The sequence below is a fragment of the Sorex fumeus genome, unplaced genomic scaffold, assembly GCF_029834395.1.
Source record: "Sorex fumeus unplaced genomic scaffold, SorFum_2.1 ptg000042l, whole genome shotgun sequence".
In the NCBI taxonomy this organism is placed as follows: Eukaryota; Metazoa; Chordata; class Mammalia; order Eulipotyphla; family Soricidae; genus Sorex; species Sorex fumeus.
Window position 1 is genome coordinate 3389369 of NW_026606099.1, and position 17833 is coordinate 3407201.

At 48.8% G+C, this 17833-nt stretch overlaps 1 protein-coding gene across 1 annotated transcript in view; it reads left to right on the forward strand.

Moving 5' to 3' along the window:
• Positions 1–17833, forward strand: part of MICAL3 (microtubule associated monooxygenase, calponin and LIM domain containing 3) — a 222558-nt gene that overhangs the window by 193097 nt on the left and 11628 nt on the right. Inside the window, exons 29-30 of the mRNA XM_056119952.1 lie at positions 5816–5926; positions 8407–8500. Of these exons, the coding sequence (XP_055975927.1) occupies positions 5816–5926; positions 8407–8500 (205 nt within the window). The remainder of the gene's footprint in view (positions 1–5815; positions 5927–8406; positions 8501–17833) is intronic.

The following is a 17833-nucleotide window of genomic DNA, read 5'->3' on the forward strand; positions in this document are numbered from 1 at the left end:
TTTCATTGAGAAGCTGGGCACTTGGGGTTTATTTGCTTCCTTGGCATGAGTCCCCTGTTGAGTTTTTATGAAGGAACAGTCGAGCTCAGAGTTTTTCTGTATCTTGAGGAAGCAGCTCCCCTCTGCTCTGTCCTTGAACCCCGAATGGAGGAGCAGCCGTCAGTGCCCAGAGTTGCAGGGAAGGGTCCTTGTTGTTGGTGGAGGCTGGTAGGTCATGAATCATAGAAATAGGCTTGGTTATTCTAGTTGCTTTGTGCATTTGTGTGTTGGAGAGGATCTTTCTGTCTTTGAAGAACCCGCCCAAGAGACTTGGATTCCAGCCCCTCCCACTGCCCCAGACAGGAGAGCACCTGCCCACACGACTCCCAAGAAGCCACTCTTTCTGTGTGGGGAGGCTGGATCCTTCCTTATGCACTTCTCTTGGGTATTTGATTTGAATTTTCAAGAATTCTTATAGCTTTTGGGGCTGGAGAGATAGCACAGCGGGTAGGGCGTTTGCCTTGCACGCAGCCAACCCGGATTCGATTCCCAGCATCCCATATGGTCCCCTGAGCACCGCCAGGAGTAACTCCTGAGTGCAGAGCCAGGAGTAACTTCTGTGCATCGCCGGGTGTGACCCAGAAAGGGAAAAGAAAAAAAAAAAGTTCTTAAAGCTTTTTCTAGAGACAATAAGTAGGAAAAGGAAGAGGAATTAGAGGTGCTGGTGGGGCATCTGTTCCACGAGGGAGATTGACAGTGTCTCCAGAAGGGTCTCTGCAGCAGGCAGGCAGGAGTGAAGCTCACTGGGGCCCACCCTCAAGTCTGAGGTGATAACCCAGCTTTAGCTCCATTCTCAGCGCAGTGGCCCTGGCATGCCATGTGAGGTTTCCCGGGCCATTTCCATTGACTTCCAACAAGGGCTGTCATCATTCCAAACCCTTCCTGGAAGAGGCCTCCGCAGCCTGTTGCCAGTTCCCTCCTCGTGGCCTGACCAGTCCATCCCTCTGTTAACCACTTCACAAAACTGCAGGAAACTAGTCATCACCTCCTGTTCCTGCTTTGTTCATTTTCTATTGTTATTGCAACTCTTTATCTGCTCCCATATGAACGCTGAAAACAAACTAAAACGAAAGCAGCCATGAAGGACTCTTTGGAATAGTTAAGGAAATCTGATCATGGACTGTAAAATATGTATAGACGTATCAGTGCTAAGTTCCTTGTAAATAACATAGGTTCTGTAGTCATACAGAAGAATGTCTCTCCATAGGAAAGGTACGCTCACATGCGTGCGTGCGTGCATGCGTGTGTCTGTGTAGGTTGGGGGAAGGGGGGATTCAGCAGTGCTCAGGGCTCTCTTCTGGCTCTGTGGTCAGAGACCAGTCCTGTCAGTGCTCAGCAAAGCACACGCCAAGCCAGGGATCGAACCAGAATTGGTTCATGTGCAAAGCAGCACCTCTGAACTATCTCTCCAGCCCCATACTAAAATTTTTAGGGGTGATGGATCGTGGTGTTCAATCCCAAGCACCACATATGGTCCCCCAAGGTTTGTCAGGCATGATCCATGATTAGAGCCAGGAATAAGACCTAAATACAGCCAGATGTGGTGGGACGGGAGGGAGACTTTTTCAGTAGACGAGAGAGGACAAGAGCAATTGAAGTGACAGTGGGGCTTGAATGTACTCGAGGGAACCAGCCAGCCTCTCAGAGTCACCTGGGGTAGCACATGTGGAGAGAGTTGATTCCCCTCAGAAATGCCATGGACCCATCTCTGAGTCAAGCATCTGTGAAACGTTTTATCTAAGATCCCAAAAAATTGTTTAATTTCCGATGCCCTTGGCATAAGAGATAAATTAGATTTCCCTCTTTTCTTTGCCTCCATCTCACTTGAAAAGCAGCTCCTCCTGGAAACACACCTTGGCCTCCGTGCGGTTCCGCTGCCTTTCTGGCCCCACGTGTGCTGCGCCAGATGTGCCCAGTCTCCTCTGTTTCCATTGACTTGTTCTGATCTTTCTCCTTTGTTCATGGGAGAGATGACTCAGACGAAGGCAAGATCTATAAGCTCACAGTTAATTGTTGCTACTAGGAGGAATCCTATTCTGGGCCAGTCTGCACTTGAAATAGGTTCCGGGCCTGCTCCCTGATGCCCGGGAGCAGTGAGGCAGCCAGGCTTGACACCCCGACCCCCGGGGTGCTCCCGGAACTCCAGTCTCCACAGCCACAGGCCGCCAAGACCTCCGGGCAGAGCCCTCGCCTCGAGTCGTGCCTTTGAGTCTCAGAATGGGCTGGTCAGACAAATGCAGACGTAGCTCCTGCACTTACCTTAGTTGTTCTCCTTGGGTTTAATGTAGTGAGAAGTGGGTAAATTTTTTGCCTAAGTTTTTGTTTGGTGGTTTTGTTTGGGGGGGGCCACACCCCACAGTGCTTGGAGTTTATTCCTGCCTCTCTGCTCAGGATTAACTCTTGACAGTGCTCAACGAACTGTGTGCTTTGCTGAGGTTCAGCAGATAACTTTTTTACTATCTCTCTGGCTCGCAGCCTGAATATTCTTTTTTAATTTTCATTTATTTTTCAGTGAGATACACAATTTCAGAGTTGTTCATGATTGGGTTTCTGTCATATAATGTTCCAGTACCCATCAATGTCCCCAGTTTCCCTCCCATCCCCTACCCCACCTCCATAGTAGGCACCTCTCTCCCTCTCCCCCTCCCCCTCCCCTTCTCTCTCTCTCTCTCTCTCTCTCTCTCTCTCTCTCTCTTTCTCTCTCCCCCTTCCCCCCCTCCCCCTTTCTCTTTCCTTTTGTCCTTTGGGCATTATGGTTTGCAATACAGATTGTGAATATCTTGTATATCCTTTTACCTGTTTTCAACACCCTTGTGTTGTTGTCCAGAGAGATTATTTCCAACTATAATTGTCATTCATGCTGAGTTAAACAAGTCAGAAGGAGAGGAACAGATGTAGAATAACTGCACTCATCTGTGTGATACTAAAAAAAAAAAAGACAAAAAAATAAAACCAGTATGAGACTAATATCTAAGGCCAGGGAAAACAGGGCCAGGAGATCTGCTTTATGATTGGAAGCTTGCCACAAAGGGGGTGGGGGGGGACGGCACAGAGGACAGTTAAGATAGCCTAAATATTTTTGATGTATGTCAGTTATGTTTTTTTTTAATCCCTTTCACTAAGTCAAGTAACGGCCCTCTGGCCAGCAAGAAAAACTTGCTTTGCATGTGGGGCCCCAGGTTGGATCCCCTGAGCTGCAGGGTCCCCTCAGCACCAATAGGTATGACTCCAAAACCGGACAAAGGAAGAAAAAATGGAAATGGGGGGGTGGCAAGAGGAGAGGAGGGAAGGGAGGAGACAAGGAGAGGACACGGAGCCTGGAGGAGGGACCCGGGGAGGAGTGGGCAGAAGGGGGGTGCCATCTGCGAGCAGAGTCCGGTTTCTTCCTTAGTTTGCTCAGTGCGGTGTTGGTAATGGTCCCTGATGGTCTCTTGCCCACCTCCTGTCCTCCATCCCATTTCCCCAGAGCGTTCAGCTAGAAGAAATAGTCCAAGTTTCTGCACGTGTGAATAGGCTACTGAAGGAAAAATAGCTTCCACGATCATACATTCAGACAGTTCTGATTTATACAAGGCAAATTGAGAAAAGAGACTGGGAGCAGAGGAAGGGCTGTCTCCTCAGCGGGAGAGTGAGCCCAGGCCTTAGCGAGACCGGGTTCGCTGAGGTGCCGCCCCTCTGGGCTCCCTGCTCACGTAGCCCTGTGTAACATTGTGAAAAATAATCATGTGTTTTAGTCCTGTGTGTGTGTGTTTTAAACTTCTAACCAATTTTGCTCCATTTCTGTGTTCTTTTTTAATGTTTTAAATTATTACTATTATTGCTATTCTGTTTTGTTTCCGTTGCCATCCCCTTAAAAGTCGATTTATGTACCACACGCCTTGGCATTCAGGAGATCATATGCATCAAAGGTAGTGTCTCATTCCATTGGCTGCTCATTGTTGCATGCGTGTCTGTGATTAACCACGGAGCAGCGCCAGCCTTGTCCCCAGCCACACCCTCACTAACTGCTCAAACATGCATGGAACTGCACCAAGCTGGTGGCAGAGCCGTCCTGATCTGTGCAGAGAAAGATGGAGAGCATGTGGTCATTCTACTCCCGTTGCCTGGGGAACGGAAGCACCGCACTGGGACTGGGAACCACAGAAATGGGGAGTTCCCAAGCGCCCAGCTCTGTGATCTGCAATGTGAGATGCTTAGAGCGTTAGAATAACCAGTGAAGACCTTCAGGACTACCTGCTCAATCTACTCTTTGCTTCACTTGAACTCTTAGAACAAAGATGTTAAGAATAGACTCCTGGCAACCAAAGAGATATTACAGGGGCAGAGGCACTTGCCTTGTACATGACTGTCCCTAGTTTGACCCCCAGCGCCATCTGTGATGCCCGAGCACTGCCAAGATGATCCCAGACAAAAAGGGAAAAAAGGGGTGGGGGGGACTACAGTGATAGCACAGCGGGTAGGGTGTTTGCCTTGCATGCGGCCGATCCGGGTTCGATTCCCAGCATCCCATATCGTCCCCTGAGCACCGCCAGTTGTAGTTCCTTGAGTGCAGAGCCAGAAGCAACCCCTGAGCATCACCGGGTGTGACCCAAAAAGAAACAAAAAAGTGATCTCGGAGCACACAGCCAGGACTAAGCCCTGAGTACAGCCAGATGTGGCCCAAAAATCCCCTTCCCCCCCACCCAAAAAACAAAAAGGACTGTATACCTGACTTGAATTTGGAAATCTTTAAGGTCCAAAAGGCTCCTTTTGAGTGTGCCTTGCACGCAGCTGACCCAGGTTTGATTCCCGGCATGCCGCAGGGTCCCCTGAACCCACTAGGAGTGACTCCTGAGTGCAGAGCCAGGAGTAAGTCCTGTGCACCACTAGGTGTGACCCTCTCAAAATTGTTTAAATAAATAAATTAAAAATCTCCTTCATTTTCTTGGAGGCCAGAAAGAGAACGTTAAGAACAGCAGCAACCCACAGCATCAGACTCTCAATGGTCACCCCTTTTTAATCTGGACATTGGACATGCCTTCATGCCCTTCCTGCCCAGGTTTGCAGGTGGCAGTGCCCTGGATTCATCCGGCACATGACCTTGGTGGTTCTTGAGGATGCTGCTGCAACAGCCCACCTGCCACCCTGCCCCCTGAGCAGGCCCACGTCTGTCCAGGCCACCCCCACTTCCCTTATTTGTATTAGTGAGGTTGGTGATCACTGCAGAAGCATCCTACGTTCCCCCTTAAAAGAACCATATAAAAATTGTTCACCTGAAGAACGTGGCTTTTGATACCAAACAAACAACAACAAAATTAAAGGATCCTGGCCTTTCTTCTCTTTCCCTACATGCTCCCTAGAAGCAGAAAACTGGAGGAAACGTTTGCCAATGCTTTCACCCCTGCAGTGTCCCGAAACGAAAACAGAGGAGGCAGGCTTCTGTGAGGGAGAGGTGGTCGCCGCGGGTTTTCGCTCCTTTGTCATTGTTGCTTCCTAACAGTCAGTCCTAGTCGCAGGGGAAGTATCTCACTTGTAGATCGGAGTGTCCCTGGGGCATTAGGGCAGCAGCTCAGAGCCGTGGCTGAGCTGCGGCCTGCGTCCCCCGCACACCCTGTCTGCTCTGCAGACTCTAAAGAAAAAATGCCCCACTCGAGGGGCAGCACTCGCCATGCACCTGCCCCCGGAGCCCCGACCCCGCCATGGCCCTGCCCCTCGCCCTTGCCACACCTCTGTCCCCCTGTCCAGACCCAGGGATCTGTGCGCACCTGACTGAGGAGACCTGTCTCGTTCTCTCCAGCCAAGAACCTACACCGAGGAGGAACTGAACTCCAAGCTGACCCGACGCGTGCAGAAGGCGGCCCGAAGACAAGCCAAACAAGAGGAGCTGAAGCGGCTGCACCGAGCCCAGGTAAAGGCACAGTCTCCGGGCTGTAACCTGCTCAGGAATCCCCGCTGCCCAGGGCTGTGTCCAGCGCACAGCCAGGAGGGTGACGGCAGAGCAGAGGCCGGCATTGTGGGGCCGAGAGGAGCCCCCGTCCGAGGCCATGTTTTAGGGGGGGTTGTTGGGAGAGGAGGGGAAGTCAGGCTTTAAGTTTCCTAAATTCCTGGGTTGACAGCAGAAATTCCCAGGCTTGGGGCTGAAGAGATAGGACAACGGGTAGGGCGTTTGCCTTGCACACAGCCGACCCGGGTTCAATTCCCAGCATCCCATATGGTCCCCTGAGCACCGCCAGGGATGATTCCTGAGTGCAGAGCCAGGAGTGACCCCTGTGCATTGCCAGGTGTGACCCAAAAAGCAAAAAAAAAAAAAAAAAAAAAATTCCCAGGCTTATTTGGCCTACCGCCATGCCCCCTTTCCAAGGAAAACTTAGTTAGCACTTCTCAGTTGCATCTGAGACAATGATTCCAGGGCGTGATGTCGCCCACTTTGGGAAGCTCTGGTGTAGAATGATCATTGTAAAATCGACTAGTGCTGTTCCCAAGAGCTAAGCTGGCCTGTGGCCTCTCACTGCCTGGCCCTGGTGCCATTGAGCTTCTGTCTGCACAGGCTTCATTGATGCTGGATTTTTTTTTTTTTAAACAAGATGTCATTTCTTCATACAAGAAAGTAGAGGCCAGAGTAATCGTATAGTGGGTAGGGCCTTTGCCTTGCATGTGACTGTCCCTGGTTTGATCCCGGCATCCCATACGGTTCCCTGAGCATCTCCAGGGATGGCTGTACCCCACCCACCCCCAAAAAAGAAACACCCATCTTTCATTCTCGTCTTATATATTATTGTTTCCTCGTTCTCTGAATATGATTTTCATTCTTTACAGATCAGTATCTTTGACTGTTGCCCCCACGTGGCCAAGAGATTTCTCACTTTATTTCCAAACAGACTCGGCTCACTCCTCCTTTATAGAGATTTTTTTTATGTTCTGGAGACAGGATTTCTCAGTGTTCTCTGAGACTCGTGACTAGCACTCGGGAGTTGCACAGTCAGAAGTCCAGATTTCAATGCTTTCGTCCTTTTTCTTTTTCTTTTATTTTTTTAAACTTTTTTAATTTTATTGAATCACCGTGAGATAGTTACAAGCTTTCATGTTTTGGTTACAATCACACAATGATCAAACACCCATGCCTCCACCAGTGCACATTCCCCACCACCATTATCCCCGGTGTATCCCCCCCTTTCTCACCCTCCCCCTGCCTCCATGGCAGACATGATTCCCCAATACTCTCTCTCTACTTTTGGGCATTATAGTTTGCAATAAATACAGACACTGAGAGGTCATCATGTTTGATCCATTATCTACTTTCAGCACACATCTCCCATCCCGACCGATTCCTCCAGCCATCTTTTTCTTAGTGATCCCTTCTCTATTCCAGCTGCCTTCTCCCCTCCGCTCATGAGCTCATGAGTCAGGCTTCCAGCTATGGGCAATCCTCCTGGCCTTTGTATCTACTGTCCATGGCTGTCAGCCTCATGTTATGTTATTCTATACTTCACAAATGAGTGCAGTCCTTCTAGGTCTGTCCCTCTCTTTCTGACTCATTTCACTTAGTATGATACTCTCCGTGTCTATCCATTTATAAGCAAATTTCATGACCTCATCTCTCCTAACAGCTGCATGGTATTCTATTATGTAGATGTGCCAAAGTTTCTTTAGCCAGTCATCTGTTCTAGGGTGCTTGGGTTGTTTCCAGATTTTGGCTATTGTGATCAGTGCTGCAATGAACATAGGTACAGGTGTCATTTCTACTATGTTTTTTTGCATCCTCGAGATACAGAAAAACTCCTAGAAACAATTGGTTGGTATAGTAAAGTGGCAGGCTGCAAAATCAACACCCAAAAGTCCATGGCTTTCTTATATACAAATAACAAAAGAGAAGAAAGAGACATTAAAAAACAATCCGTGATTGGTGGTGGGGAATGTGCACTGGTGGAGGGATGGGGGTTTGATCATTGTGCGATTGTAACCCAGACATGAAAGCTTGTAACTTTCTCATGGTCATTCAATAAAATTTTTAAAAAACAAAACAAAACAGAAAACAATCCTATTCGCAATAGTACCTCAGAAAATAAGTACCTCAGAATCAGCTTAACCAAAGAGGTGAAGGACCTATACAAGGAAAATTGCAGAACACTACTACAAGAAATAAAAGTGCTTTAGTCCTTCCTCTGAGCATTCAAACCCGCATCCTCTCAGAACTGCTCTAAGAAAGATGGGCCCCCGTGGCGCCTGCAGAGTTGGCACCCCAGGACACAGTGGCCTGACAGCCTTTTCGACTTTGGAACTTCCTTGGTTTTCCTCCTCGTTGTGTCCTGCAGTTCAGTTGAGTCGTCCATCCTGAAAGCTAAGGGACAACAGAAAGTCAGATGCTTGTTCTGTTCTGACTTCCTACAGATCATCCAACGGCAGCTGGAGCAGGTGGAGGAGAAGCAGAGGCAGCTGGAGGAGAGAGGGGTTGCGGTGGAGAAGGCCCTGCGCGGGGAGGCAGGTACTGTCTGCGCCACCTGGGAACCCCCCGCCCCCCACCCCCGCGCCCGTGCCCCCTGCAGCAGCAGGGTTTGTGCCGTCACCTGGAATACAGCTTCTGCTCCTCGAGTCTCTGGGTCCCCTCTTCTCAGATTTGGGGCTTCCTGCTAAAACGAGCACCTCCTGTGATGTCCCTGATAGCCAGTAGCCCATAGCATGAAATCTCAGGCCGTGCTGCTGATGCAAGCACTGGGCCTGCCTTTTTTCCCCTGCCACCCAGCCCGACCGTTTTCCTAGGAGAAAATAACTGGGAATCAGGGAGATAGTGCCACAAGGAGCCATCACAGAACTGGACAGCAGGTCTCCGGCCTGTTGCCTGTCTGCACCTCCTGCCTTTGACTCTTAGGCTGCCCAGAGCACTGAGGACGCACCCTGAGTACCTTCCCACCTCCTGTGCTGAAGCACCCTTTCCCGGGGGGACCGTCACACTCTCGTCCTGGAGACTGTCCCTCAGGGAGACTCGGCAGGCCAGGTGTATGGTGAGGAGACCCGGGGAGGGGACTGACCGGGGAAGATCACTAGAGGAAGTGTGGTCCCAGCCAGCGTTCCCCAAGGACCCTGGGGATTGGCTCAGAGAGAGCACGGAGTCTCTGGGGCATCCTTGGTCCTGCAGCTCCACAACGCCCGTTGGTTCAGGACCTGAACCCTCCGGGCAACCTCAGCTGTGGCCTGGCTCTGACTCGGACTGACCTTCTCCTTGCTTTCTCAAGCGCCCTGGAGAGCATGAGCTTCTGGGCTTAGCCTGCACATTGTGAGGCTGGGGATAAAGAAGGTGGTGAGCTGCATGACCCCGTCTTATTTCCTCGTGTGACAGAGGGCTGGGGAGGCCTGTAAACTGCCAGAAGGAGGCAGCTGGAGCAGGGCTGGAGAACTTAGTGCTGAGCTAACTTGGAGGTGTCTGGCTGGTTTCAAGATGAAATCATGGAGTGCTGAGGTTTATGTCAGGGGTTTCTTCTCTGAGTCTGAAAGACTAGGAATACTGAATAGTCGCTTCAGTAACAATCTTCAGGAGCAATGACTGGATGGGCAGAGAGATGAGAATGTGGAGAGCTTTGGCTTTGGGACTCTGCTGGTGCTGGGCTACTGCTTGAGAACCCAGGCCACATAGATGCCGGCACTTGAACCCCAGAGCAGACAGTAAACCAAGAAGCTGGGACTTCAAGGCAAGCACTGTATGGAGGAATGGAGATGTCTGGGCACAGGAAAGGGGCCCGGGCTCCCAGTGGAGCAGTGAGAGCCCTCCCACCATTCTCACTTTTGCTTTCTGCACTGTGTGCTCAGCTTGGCCCCCTGAGTTAAGCCGGACCGCGAGAGGGACTGAGCCTGAACCCAGCAGAAATGTGCTGCTTCCAGCTATAATAGGCCCCGCGGCCGTGCCCGGCTGCTTTCCTTCCTTCGTCCGAAGGTACCAGGAGGGGGTGTGAGGCCATCCTCATTCCCTCTCGCCCTCCCCAGATTGCTTCTGCTCGCATCACATAGTCAGGGTAGCTCTGCAGATGTGTGTACTGCATTTCCCAGCTCGAGCAAGTTCTCAACGAAGACCCGCTGCCCCTCCTGCTCCTGCAGTGCTGAGAATCAGCCCCCTGCCAGGTCCGATCGCTACAGCACACATGTGTGCACCTCCACAACATGCGTCCCTCATTCCGGAATGGGCCACAGTTTTCCACGCTACTTACTGCCAAGGGCCAGGAAAAAAATACACATGCCATGGCAGTTGGCATAGGATTTTGCCAAAATTTTTAGATAGCTACCTTTTCAATATGCCAAACATAGTAACAACAAAGTCTCCAATGGAGACGTTACTGGGCCCGCTCGATCAAATCAATGAACAACAGGAGGACCGTGACCGTGATACCTTTTCCTAAACCTCTAGGACATGAATTTCATCTGAACAAGTGGATTTTAAAGTCGTTTTGAATTGCACGACCATTTTTTTACAAGCACAGACAACTTCAAATGTAAAATGAAAAAACGTGACTCCAAGATGTCCTTAAACACAAATTTGAAAATACAAATTCTGGTGCAGTTACCAACGTTGGTGTTACCCCCACACTCACTTAGCCAGTGGTGCTCTGTGAGGGTGCCCTAATAGACAGAGTTGCCATGAATGGTCATAGATTTTTAAATTTTGTTGGGTTTGGAGGGGACCACACCCACAGTGCTCAGGGCTTACGCTTATGCGCAGGGAGTGAGCTGCCCTCAGCTGTATGCCAGGCAAGCACCTTGAACCCTGAACTCTCTCTCCGGCCCAGTAACAGATTTTTAATGACCTTGGAAATCTCAGAATATATGTTCAAATGAGATACTAAAGAGTCCAAGTAGAACAGTAGGAGGTGTTTTCATGGTTGAATCACTAACAGATCTTACAGTAACTCATATTCCTAAAAGACTAGCGCTCATTCAGAGTCCCCAGACAGAGGGGAAACAAAAGCAGCGTGGCCATTGAGACACACCGACAGGGCCACACTGCCCGGCCGCCCAGCGCTGCCATCCAGAGTGTCCCCTCCAGCACATGAGCATTGCTCGCGGGCCAGCATTTAAATAAATGAATAAAAGTGCCTCTGTCTTCAGGCATTTACAAGTAGTTGTGCAAATACATATTCCCAGAGGAAAGAAAAAAATTGGTCCTTAAATGAGTTTAAGAAGTGGGACTGTAAGCTCACTGGTAGAGCACATGCCCTGTTTGTGTAGGGCCCTGGGTTCAGTCCCCAGCACTGCAGAAAAATAAAATTATTCTTACAAGTCAGAGTATAAATGGGACTGTATTGATAGTACAGTGGGTAGGGCTCTTGCCTTGCATGCAGCCAACCTGGATTCGATCCCCAGCATCCCATATGTCCCTGAAGGCCTTCTAGGAGTGATCTCTGAACTCAGAGTCAGGAGTAACTTCAAAACAGCCAACAACAACCCAAAAAACCCTTCTAAAGGGACTAGGCCAATAATACAACAGTTAGGGTGCTTCCCTTGCATGTTTCCAGCCCAGGTTTGATCGCCAGCATCCATACAGTCCCCCAAGCCCAGCCAGGAGTGATCCCTGAACACAGAGCCAGGAGGAACTCCTGAGCATTGCTGGGTGTGGCCCTCCAAAAAAAAAACAAAACAAAAAAGTTAAAATCTAAAATACGTTTATATGATGTGGTTTAAAGTTATTTTTTTTTCTTTTTAAATCAGTTAAATATAAACCAGCTACATAGGAGACCCTGAAACATCTCTTATTAAAACTAGAGTTCCACAGAACAGTTTGAAAACCACTGCTCTAGTCCAATTTTCTCTCAGCAAAACATCAAAAGTCCTGGGGCTCAGGGTGCGACTCAACAGTAGAACACTTGCCTTGCATATGTGAGAGGCCGGAGTTTGATTTCCAGTGGTACAAAAGGTGATATAGAACACTTATCTAAATACTTATCTATACTTTTTGGGATTTTTGTTGTTGTTGTTGTTGTTGTTTTGCTTTTTGGGTCACACCCGGCAATGCACATGGGTTACTCCTGGCTCATGCACTCAGGAATTACTCCTAGCAGTGCTCAGGGGACCATATGGGATGCCAGGGATCGAACCTGAGTCGGCCGCGTGCAAGGCAAACGCCCTACCCGCTGTGCTATTGCTCCAGCCCCTAATCCGTACTATTTTTAAGAGACAGGTTTTGGTGACCCTCTTGCAGCATCTTCCCCATGAATCATTTCGGAGATGTTTTCCTTGCTTATTTAAAACACGACTTTCAAGGCTGAAGTTCGAAGGCCCAGTGGCCCGATTTAGTTCGAATTTAGTTCAAAGGCCCAGTGGCCCAATTTTCTACTTCTCAGAAATCTTCTATGAAGCTGCCTGTGTACACTGCCCCTTTCTCTCTTGCTTCTGCTTCCCTTTTTATTAGTTAGGTGATAAACTCCTGCCTCAGCTCTTTTTCTTGAGCACGGTGGTTGGAATTCCCAGCCCAGAAACTGACCCTTTTACCTGTGTGCACGGCCGACCAGAAGCTGCCTTCTGTTTGACCGGATGGTTTGGGCTCCCATTCCTCTGTGAGAGACTCACACTGTTTCAGAGAAGAGATCTGACCTGGGCCTGCAATTCCATTGACCTCAAATGGGCACAGGCTCCCAAATGCCCAGACTGTAAGGGCATGATTCTGAGCCTGCAAGACCAAGACATACATGCTCTCGGGTCTGAGATACCTGGGAAGCCCTTTCTTTTTCCGGAAACCTGGCTCAACCTGAATCAGCTTTGAGTTCACAAAACATTCTGGGATTAGATTCTCATTACTGGTTTGTCCATCCTCATGTGGACAAAAGACCGCCAAGATCAGCATGCAGACTGTGAAATTAGCAGGGAACAGCAACACGGTTACAAGCAGCTGGCCTGTAGTACTCTGCATTTATTCATTCCAAGATGAAAATCAACTGCTCTCGCCCACCTGACTAGCTCATTCCATTTTTGCCTCCCAGGCTTGTGAGAAGCTCATGTGGGCTGGACAGCCAGGCAGGGTTAAAGGGCCGGGAGAGATGCTTGTTGCCTGCTTTCAAAGGGAAGGCTGGGTGAAGTCAGGGCCCAAACTTCAGAAGAAACAGGGTCTCCTTCATCTGAAACTTATACAGGCCTCCAAGAAGTCTGATGTATTCATCACGGGTCATGCCGTGAGAGTTCCTGGAAGGGGGGATATGAAACCCGAGGATTGGCGGTGGGCTGTCTTGTTTTGTGGGGGTTTCGCTGTTGCTTTTGCTTTGGGGGGGGGGGGCGCCTTCAGAGGCGCTGCAAGATCACTCCTGAAGGTTCTGGGTGCAGCAAGCAGAGACCCTGAGCTCTGCGCCGTGCCGCTCCCCGCCCAAGACGGTTGTTCTTGCAGAACTTCTTGAGGAGGTTCACACCTTACCTACAGACCCTCGGTCTCAGGCTTCTGGTTTTCTATGACTAAAGAAATGAATAGCCCGGGTCTGCCCTGAAATGTTTCATCGTAAGTAGGGCTGGGTTGCAAGCAGGGTGAGCATTTCCAACAAAGCCAAGACCCACTGGCCTGACGGATGGGCGTCATGAGCAGGACCCAGGCCATCATCCACTATTGACTGTCCTCTGCAGCATGTGTGTATAACATGCTCCTCCAGAGAGACGCGTGTTCTCCAGCTGCCCCCTCCCCACCCTCTTCTGTATCCCTCTGTTTCTTATGCTTCGTGGAATTGGTTGCTTTGGGGACGGGGGACGGGAGGATTATCCGCTCCAGTAACTCTCTCTTCACCTTGTTGTAGACTATTGGGGAGAGTCTTATTACAGTGGCCTCATCGACTTGCATCTAGGTGGTATGTATGGCGGCCTCCGTTGCTGACACTAACTCTCCCGACGCCCTCTCCCACCTGCTCTCTCCAGCCCCTGCTCACAAACAAGAAGAAACCTACCCAGTAACTAAATGGCAAAAAGCACAGACCCTTTTCCAGCTCGTGAGGCAGCATGCCAGAGCAGGCCCATGGGCCTCGTCTCCAGAAAGAACAGAGATGGTCTGGGCTGCCTCGAGTCATTTTAATATTTCTGTAATAAAATTTAACTCCCTTCACACATCCTCCTCACATCTACATCCTAGTTCTTCAAATAGAGTTTGCTTATCAATAGCAATGTACACCCAACTCACATGTACTTTTCTACTCATGGTACACATACTGGCATGCGAGAAGGCACACACACACACACACACACACACACACACACACACACACTCTCACTCTGATGTCCCCTCTGCCCTAAGACTCACCCTCACAAGGGCAGATGCCATACCCACTGTGTAGCCCCCTCCCAGCCACACCCAAGAATGTGTGGAGAAATAAGAAATCATTCCACCCAGCCATTGTCATTAGGGTGTGCATGTCTCCTCCCAGTGCATGGGGAAGATGTTGCCTGTGACTCCTGCCCCGATCATCAAACTGGAGCCATGTGGACACATAGTGTGTGGTGACGTCCATCATTCCTCACTGTCCTCAGGTTTCACAGCTCTTCTCAGAACAGGAAAAGTCTTGGGGAGTGGGTCTCACAGTGTGATTCTCAGACCACACTGTGCATTAACTGTCGCCTACAAGCTAGTTAGAACAGCCGAGTCTCAGCCCCTGCACCAGATCTTCCACAGCAGAAACTGGGAGCTAGAGAGGTAGCTTAGGAGTTCATTGGTTGACCTTGTACGTGGCCAACCCCAGTTGATCCCACCTCATGTGATCCCATGAGCACCACGTGGTGCCGCTCAAAGAAATTAATAAAAACAAACGAGAAACTAGAGGTTTCTGGCTGTATAGTTTAACAAACACTCAGGCGGTCCCGGCGCAGGAGAAGCCTGCCTTTAGGAACTTACTATATCTGGTGTTGGGTACCAGGCCCACCATTTGTGTCCGCTTAGAGAAAGAGCTGCTCTCATTCCCAGACTTGGGGCTGTGCTCCTGGAAAGTTGCCGTGTGGTCACAAGCAGCGCCAAGCGGGTGCTCCCAGGATTAACCAGCAGGGACTCGGGCACCTTCTTGGAGTCCTTGCATCCTGGCCAGGTAGTCCAGCTGCGGCTCCCGCCTTGAACACTCCTGGTCTAGAGGTGGACTTAAAACAGGAAGTCTGACAAATGATTTTGCTCATTGACAAAAAAACTCAAGACTCACTTCTTAACCCATTCACTTAAAAACCTAAGGTCTGAGAGATGTTCCAGGAGCTCAGTCACTCGCCCTGCATGAGGCCTGTCTAGGCTCAGCCTCCAGCACCACGTGGTTCCTGAGCATTGCCCGGGACGGCCCAAAATATAAACACCCAAAGGAAGGGTTGAGTGATTCCAACTAGAATACAAGGCCGTGTTAGAGAAGGAGCTCTCAGTGCTGTGGGCAGCTGGGCTGGCTCTGCGCATTGACCCCGTGCCCCCTGGGCCCTGCCACTGCTACCTCTGTGCCCACGGCCTCTTCCACTCTCTTGAGCCATTTATGCTGTAAAAGGGCCGATGCTTCCGTTCCAGTTAACAAATCCCATTCCCCTGTGTAATATCCTTGACTCCTTTCCCACCTCCTCCTAACACTCCTTGGGGTTGGGGGGTGGGGCGGTACGTTATATCATTCCTAAACAAACCTCGGTGTGTGAGAAAAAAATTTTATTTTCATTCACAGTCTTCCAAAAGGATCTGTCAAAGCTCATTTCCTTAAACCCTCCCACCCCAACACAGTTCAAGATACTGTTGCTATACAGATTGCCTCCTGTGTTCTTTTTTTTCTCTTTTGTGGGGTGGAGGGGGGCAGGGTGAGCCATATCGATCAGTGCCTGGGACCTACTGCTGGCTCTGTGCTCAGGGTTCCCTCCCAGCAGTGCCCAGAATGCATGGTGTCAGCACCTTAACTCCTGCGCTGTCTCTCCTGCCCCAGGTTGTATTGTCTTTGGCCACATTGCTTCCAAGATAAAATGTAGTGGACTGTTTTCGTTTCTGTGTCCCTAGATTCCAGCTCTAGCCTTTAAATTTAGGATTCTAACAAATTCCACAGAGAAAGAAATCAGCGACAAGAAACTGAGTACAACCTCTGAATTATAAAGACCCCTTCTAGTCAAACGCATCATAATTCCTGTACTATCTCTCGGACCTTCATCACGTCCTCTTTTGTTGATGCATTGTGACTTCTGCATACGGTTTAGACTTTCTTTATGGATTCTGCTTGCCACAGATTGGCCGTCTATAAAGCATGAAGGAAACATCCATTCCTAAGTGCATTCCCTCGTTCATGCTTAGAGTCGGGGCTTCTGACCTGTGTGTATAAATCCACAGGGGGGAAAAAGATCCTTTTCCAGTTCCTGATGTTTTTTTCTTGGAATATTTGCTATTAATTATTATGGAGGAGGAGAGGATGGAGTCACACTTTTGAAATCCAGAAGTGTAAAACCCAGATGCTAGTCTATTCTTGTATTCCCAAAAGGCCACATCTGAACCCCATTTACTGGACCTGGTGCTCATCTTTTTTTTTTTTTTAATTTTTATTAGTGAGACATCATGAGGTACAGTTGTAGACTTACAAATTTTTGTGCTTGGGTTTCAATTATACAATCAGGAGAATTAACATGCTCATCTTTTTTATGGAGATGCAAAAGCTCCAATTAACTCTTGGCAATTCAATGCTGCCCCATGGAAGCCAGACAACTGGTCCTGCCCAGCACAGCTCTAATCATAGTGCGTCAGTGGGGTCCTAGTTGAGTCTTATGCTCTGAGACTGTATTAAAATAATCCTTTTGAGCCAGAGTATGAAGACCAAAGGTCCCTTCACATCAATTTAGACCCTGTGATTTCAGAGAAACCATTAAAAGACATATAAGGAGTCTCGGGTGAGAGAGGAAGTCTCCCTGAGTGACTTAACTCTACTTTAGTCTCTTCTTCCCGCGGGCACTGAACAGAATCAGCCTGCCCTGCCCAGCCGCCACACTGTAAGGATGACTAGAAATCTGTAGATTCAAGCATTTATCTTCTGAAGCATTTTTAGTCTAAAGGATATGCACTTTGGGCCAGCGAGATAGGATAGTGGGTAAGACGCTTGCCTTGCATTCAGCCAAATTGGGTTCAATACCTGGCACCACATACGCCCTCCTGAGCCTGCCAGGAGTGAGCGATCACTGAGCACTGCCTGATGTGGCCAAAAAAGACTAAAAATAAAAATACATAAATATATGCACTGAATTTTAAAGGACACACTTCTCAACTTTATGTCTCAAAGAAGGCTTGAGAGAAGGTGAATGGTTTACAAATGTAAAACAAAGCACTGAAAAGTAGTATTGTGTTTCTGGTGAATAGGGTGGGAGGCAGAGGGGGACTAACCCACTCACCTTCCTTTTGAGTCTTTCATTTTATTTCCTTCCCATAATTTAATTGGTAGGTTTGTAGATTGGTGTTTACTTGGTCTGAGCACTATCCTGGTGGTGTGTGTGTGTGTGTGTGTGTGTTCTGTTCTTTTTTTTCATGGTTAGTGGTTTCTTTTTTTTTTTTATAAAGTAGCTCACAATATTTGATTACATTTAATATTCAGACACCAATCCCACTACCATTACATGTTCCCACCACCATATTTCGGTTGTTTCCATCCTGAACCCTAATCCCTACCCCAGAGCAGAACTGAAATAATTTATTTTGTATTGTGAAAAATGCTGAAAATGCTACAAAAAAGTTTCCTTAGAAGAGTGTGACGATTGTTGTATTTCGTCCAGGGTTGATTGCCATTAAGCCCTTCTATAAGATACCACTAACAAGTTGTTAAAAGTTGAGCCTTGTGTGCTTTGCAAATATATATATTTTTTCTACATATATATATATGTAGAAAAAAAA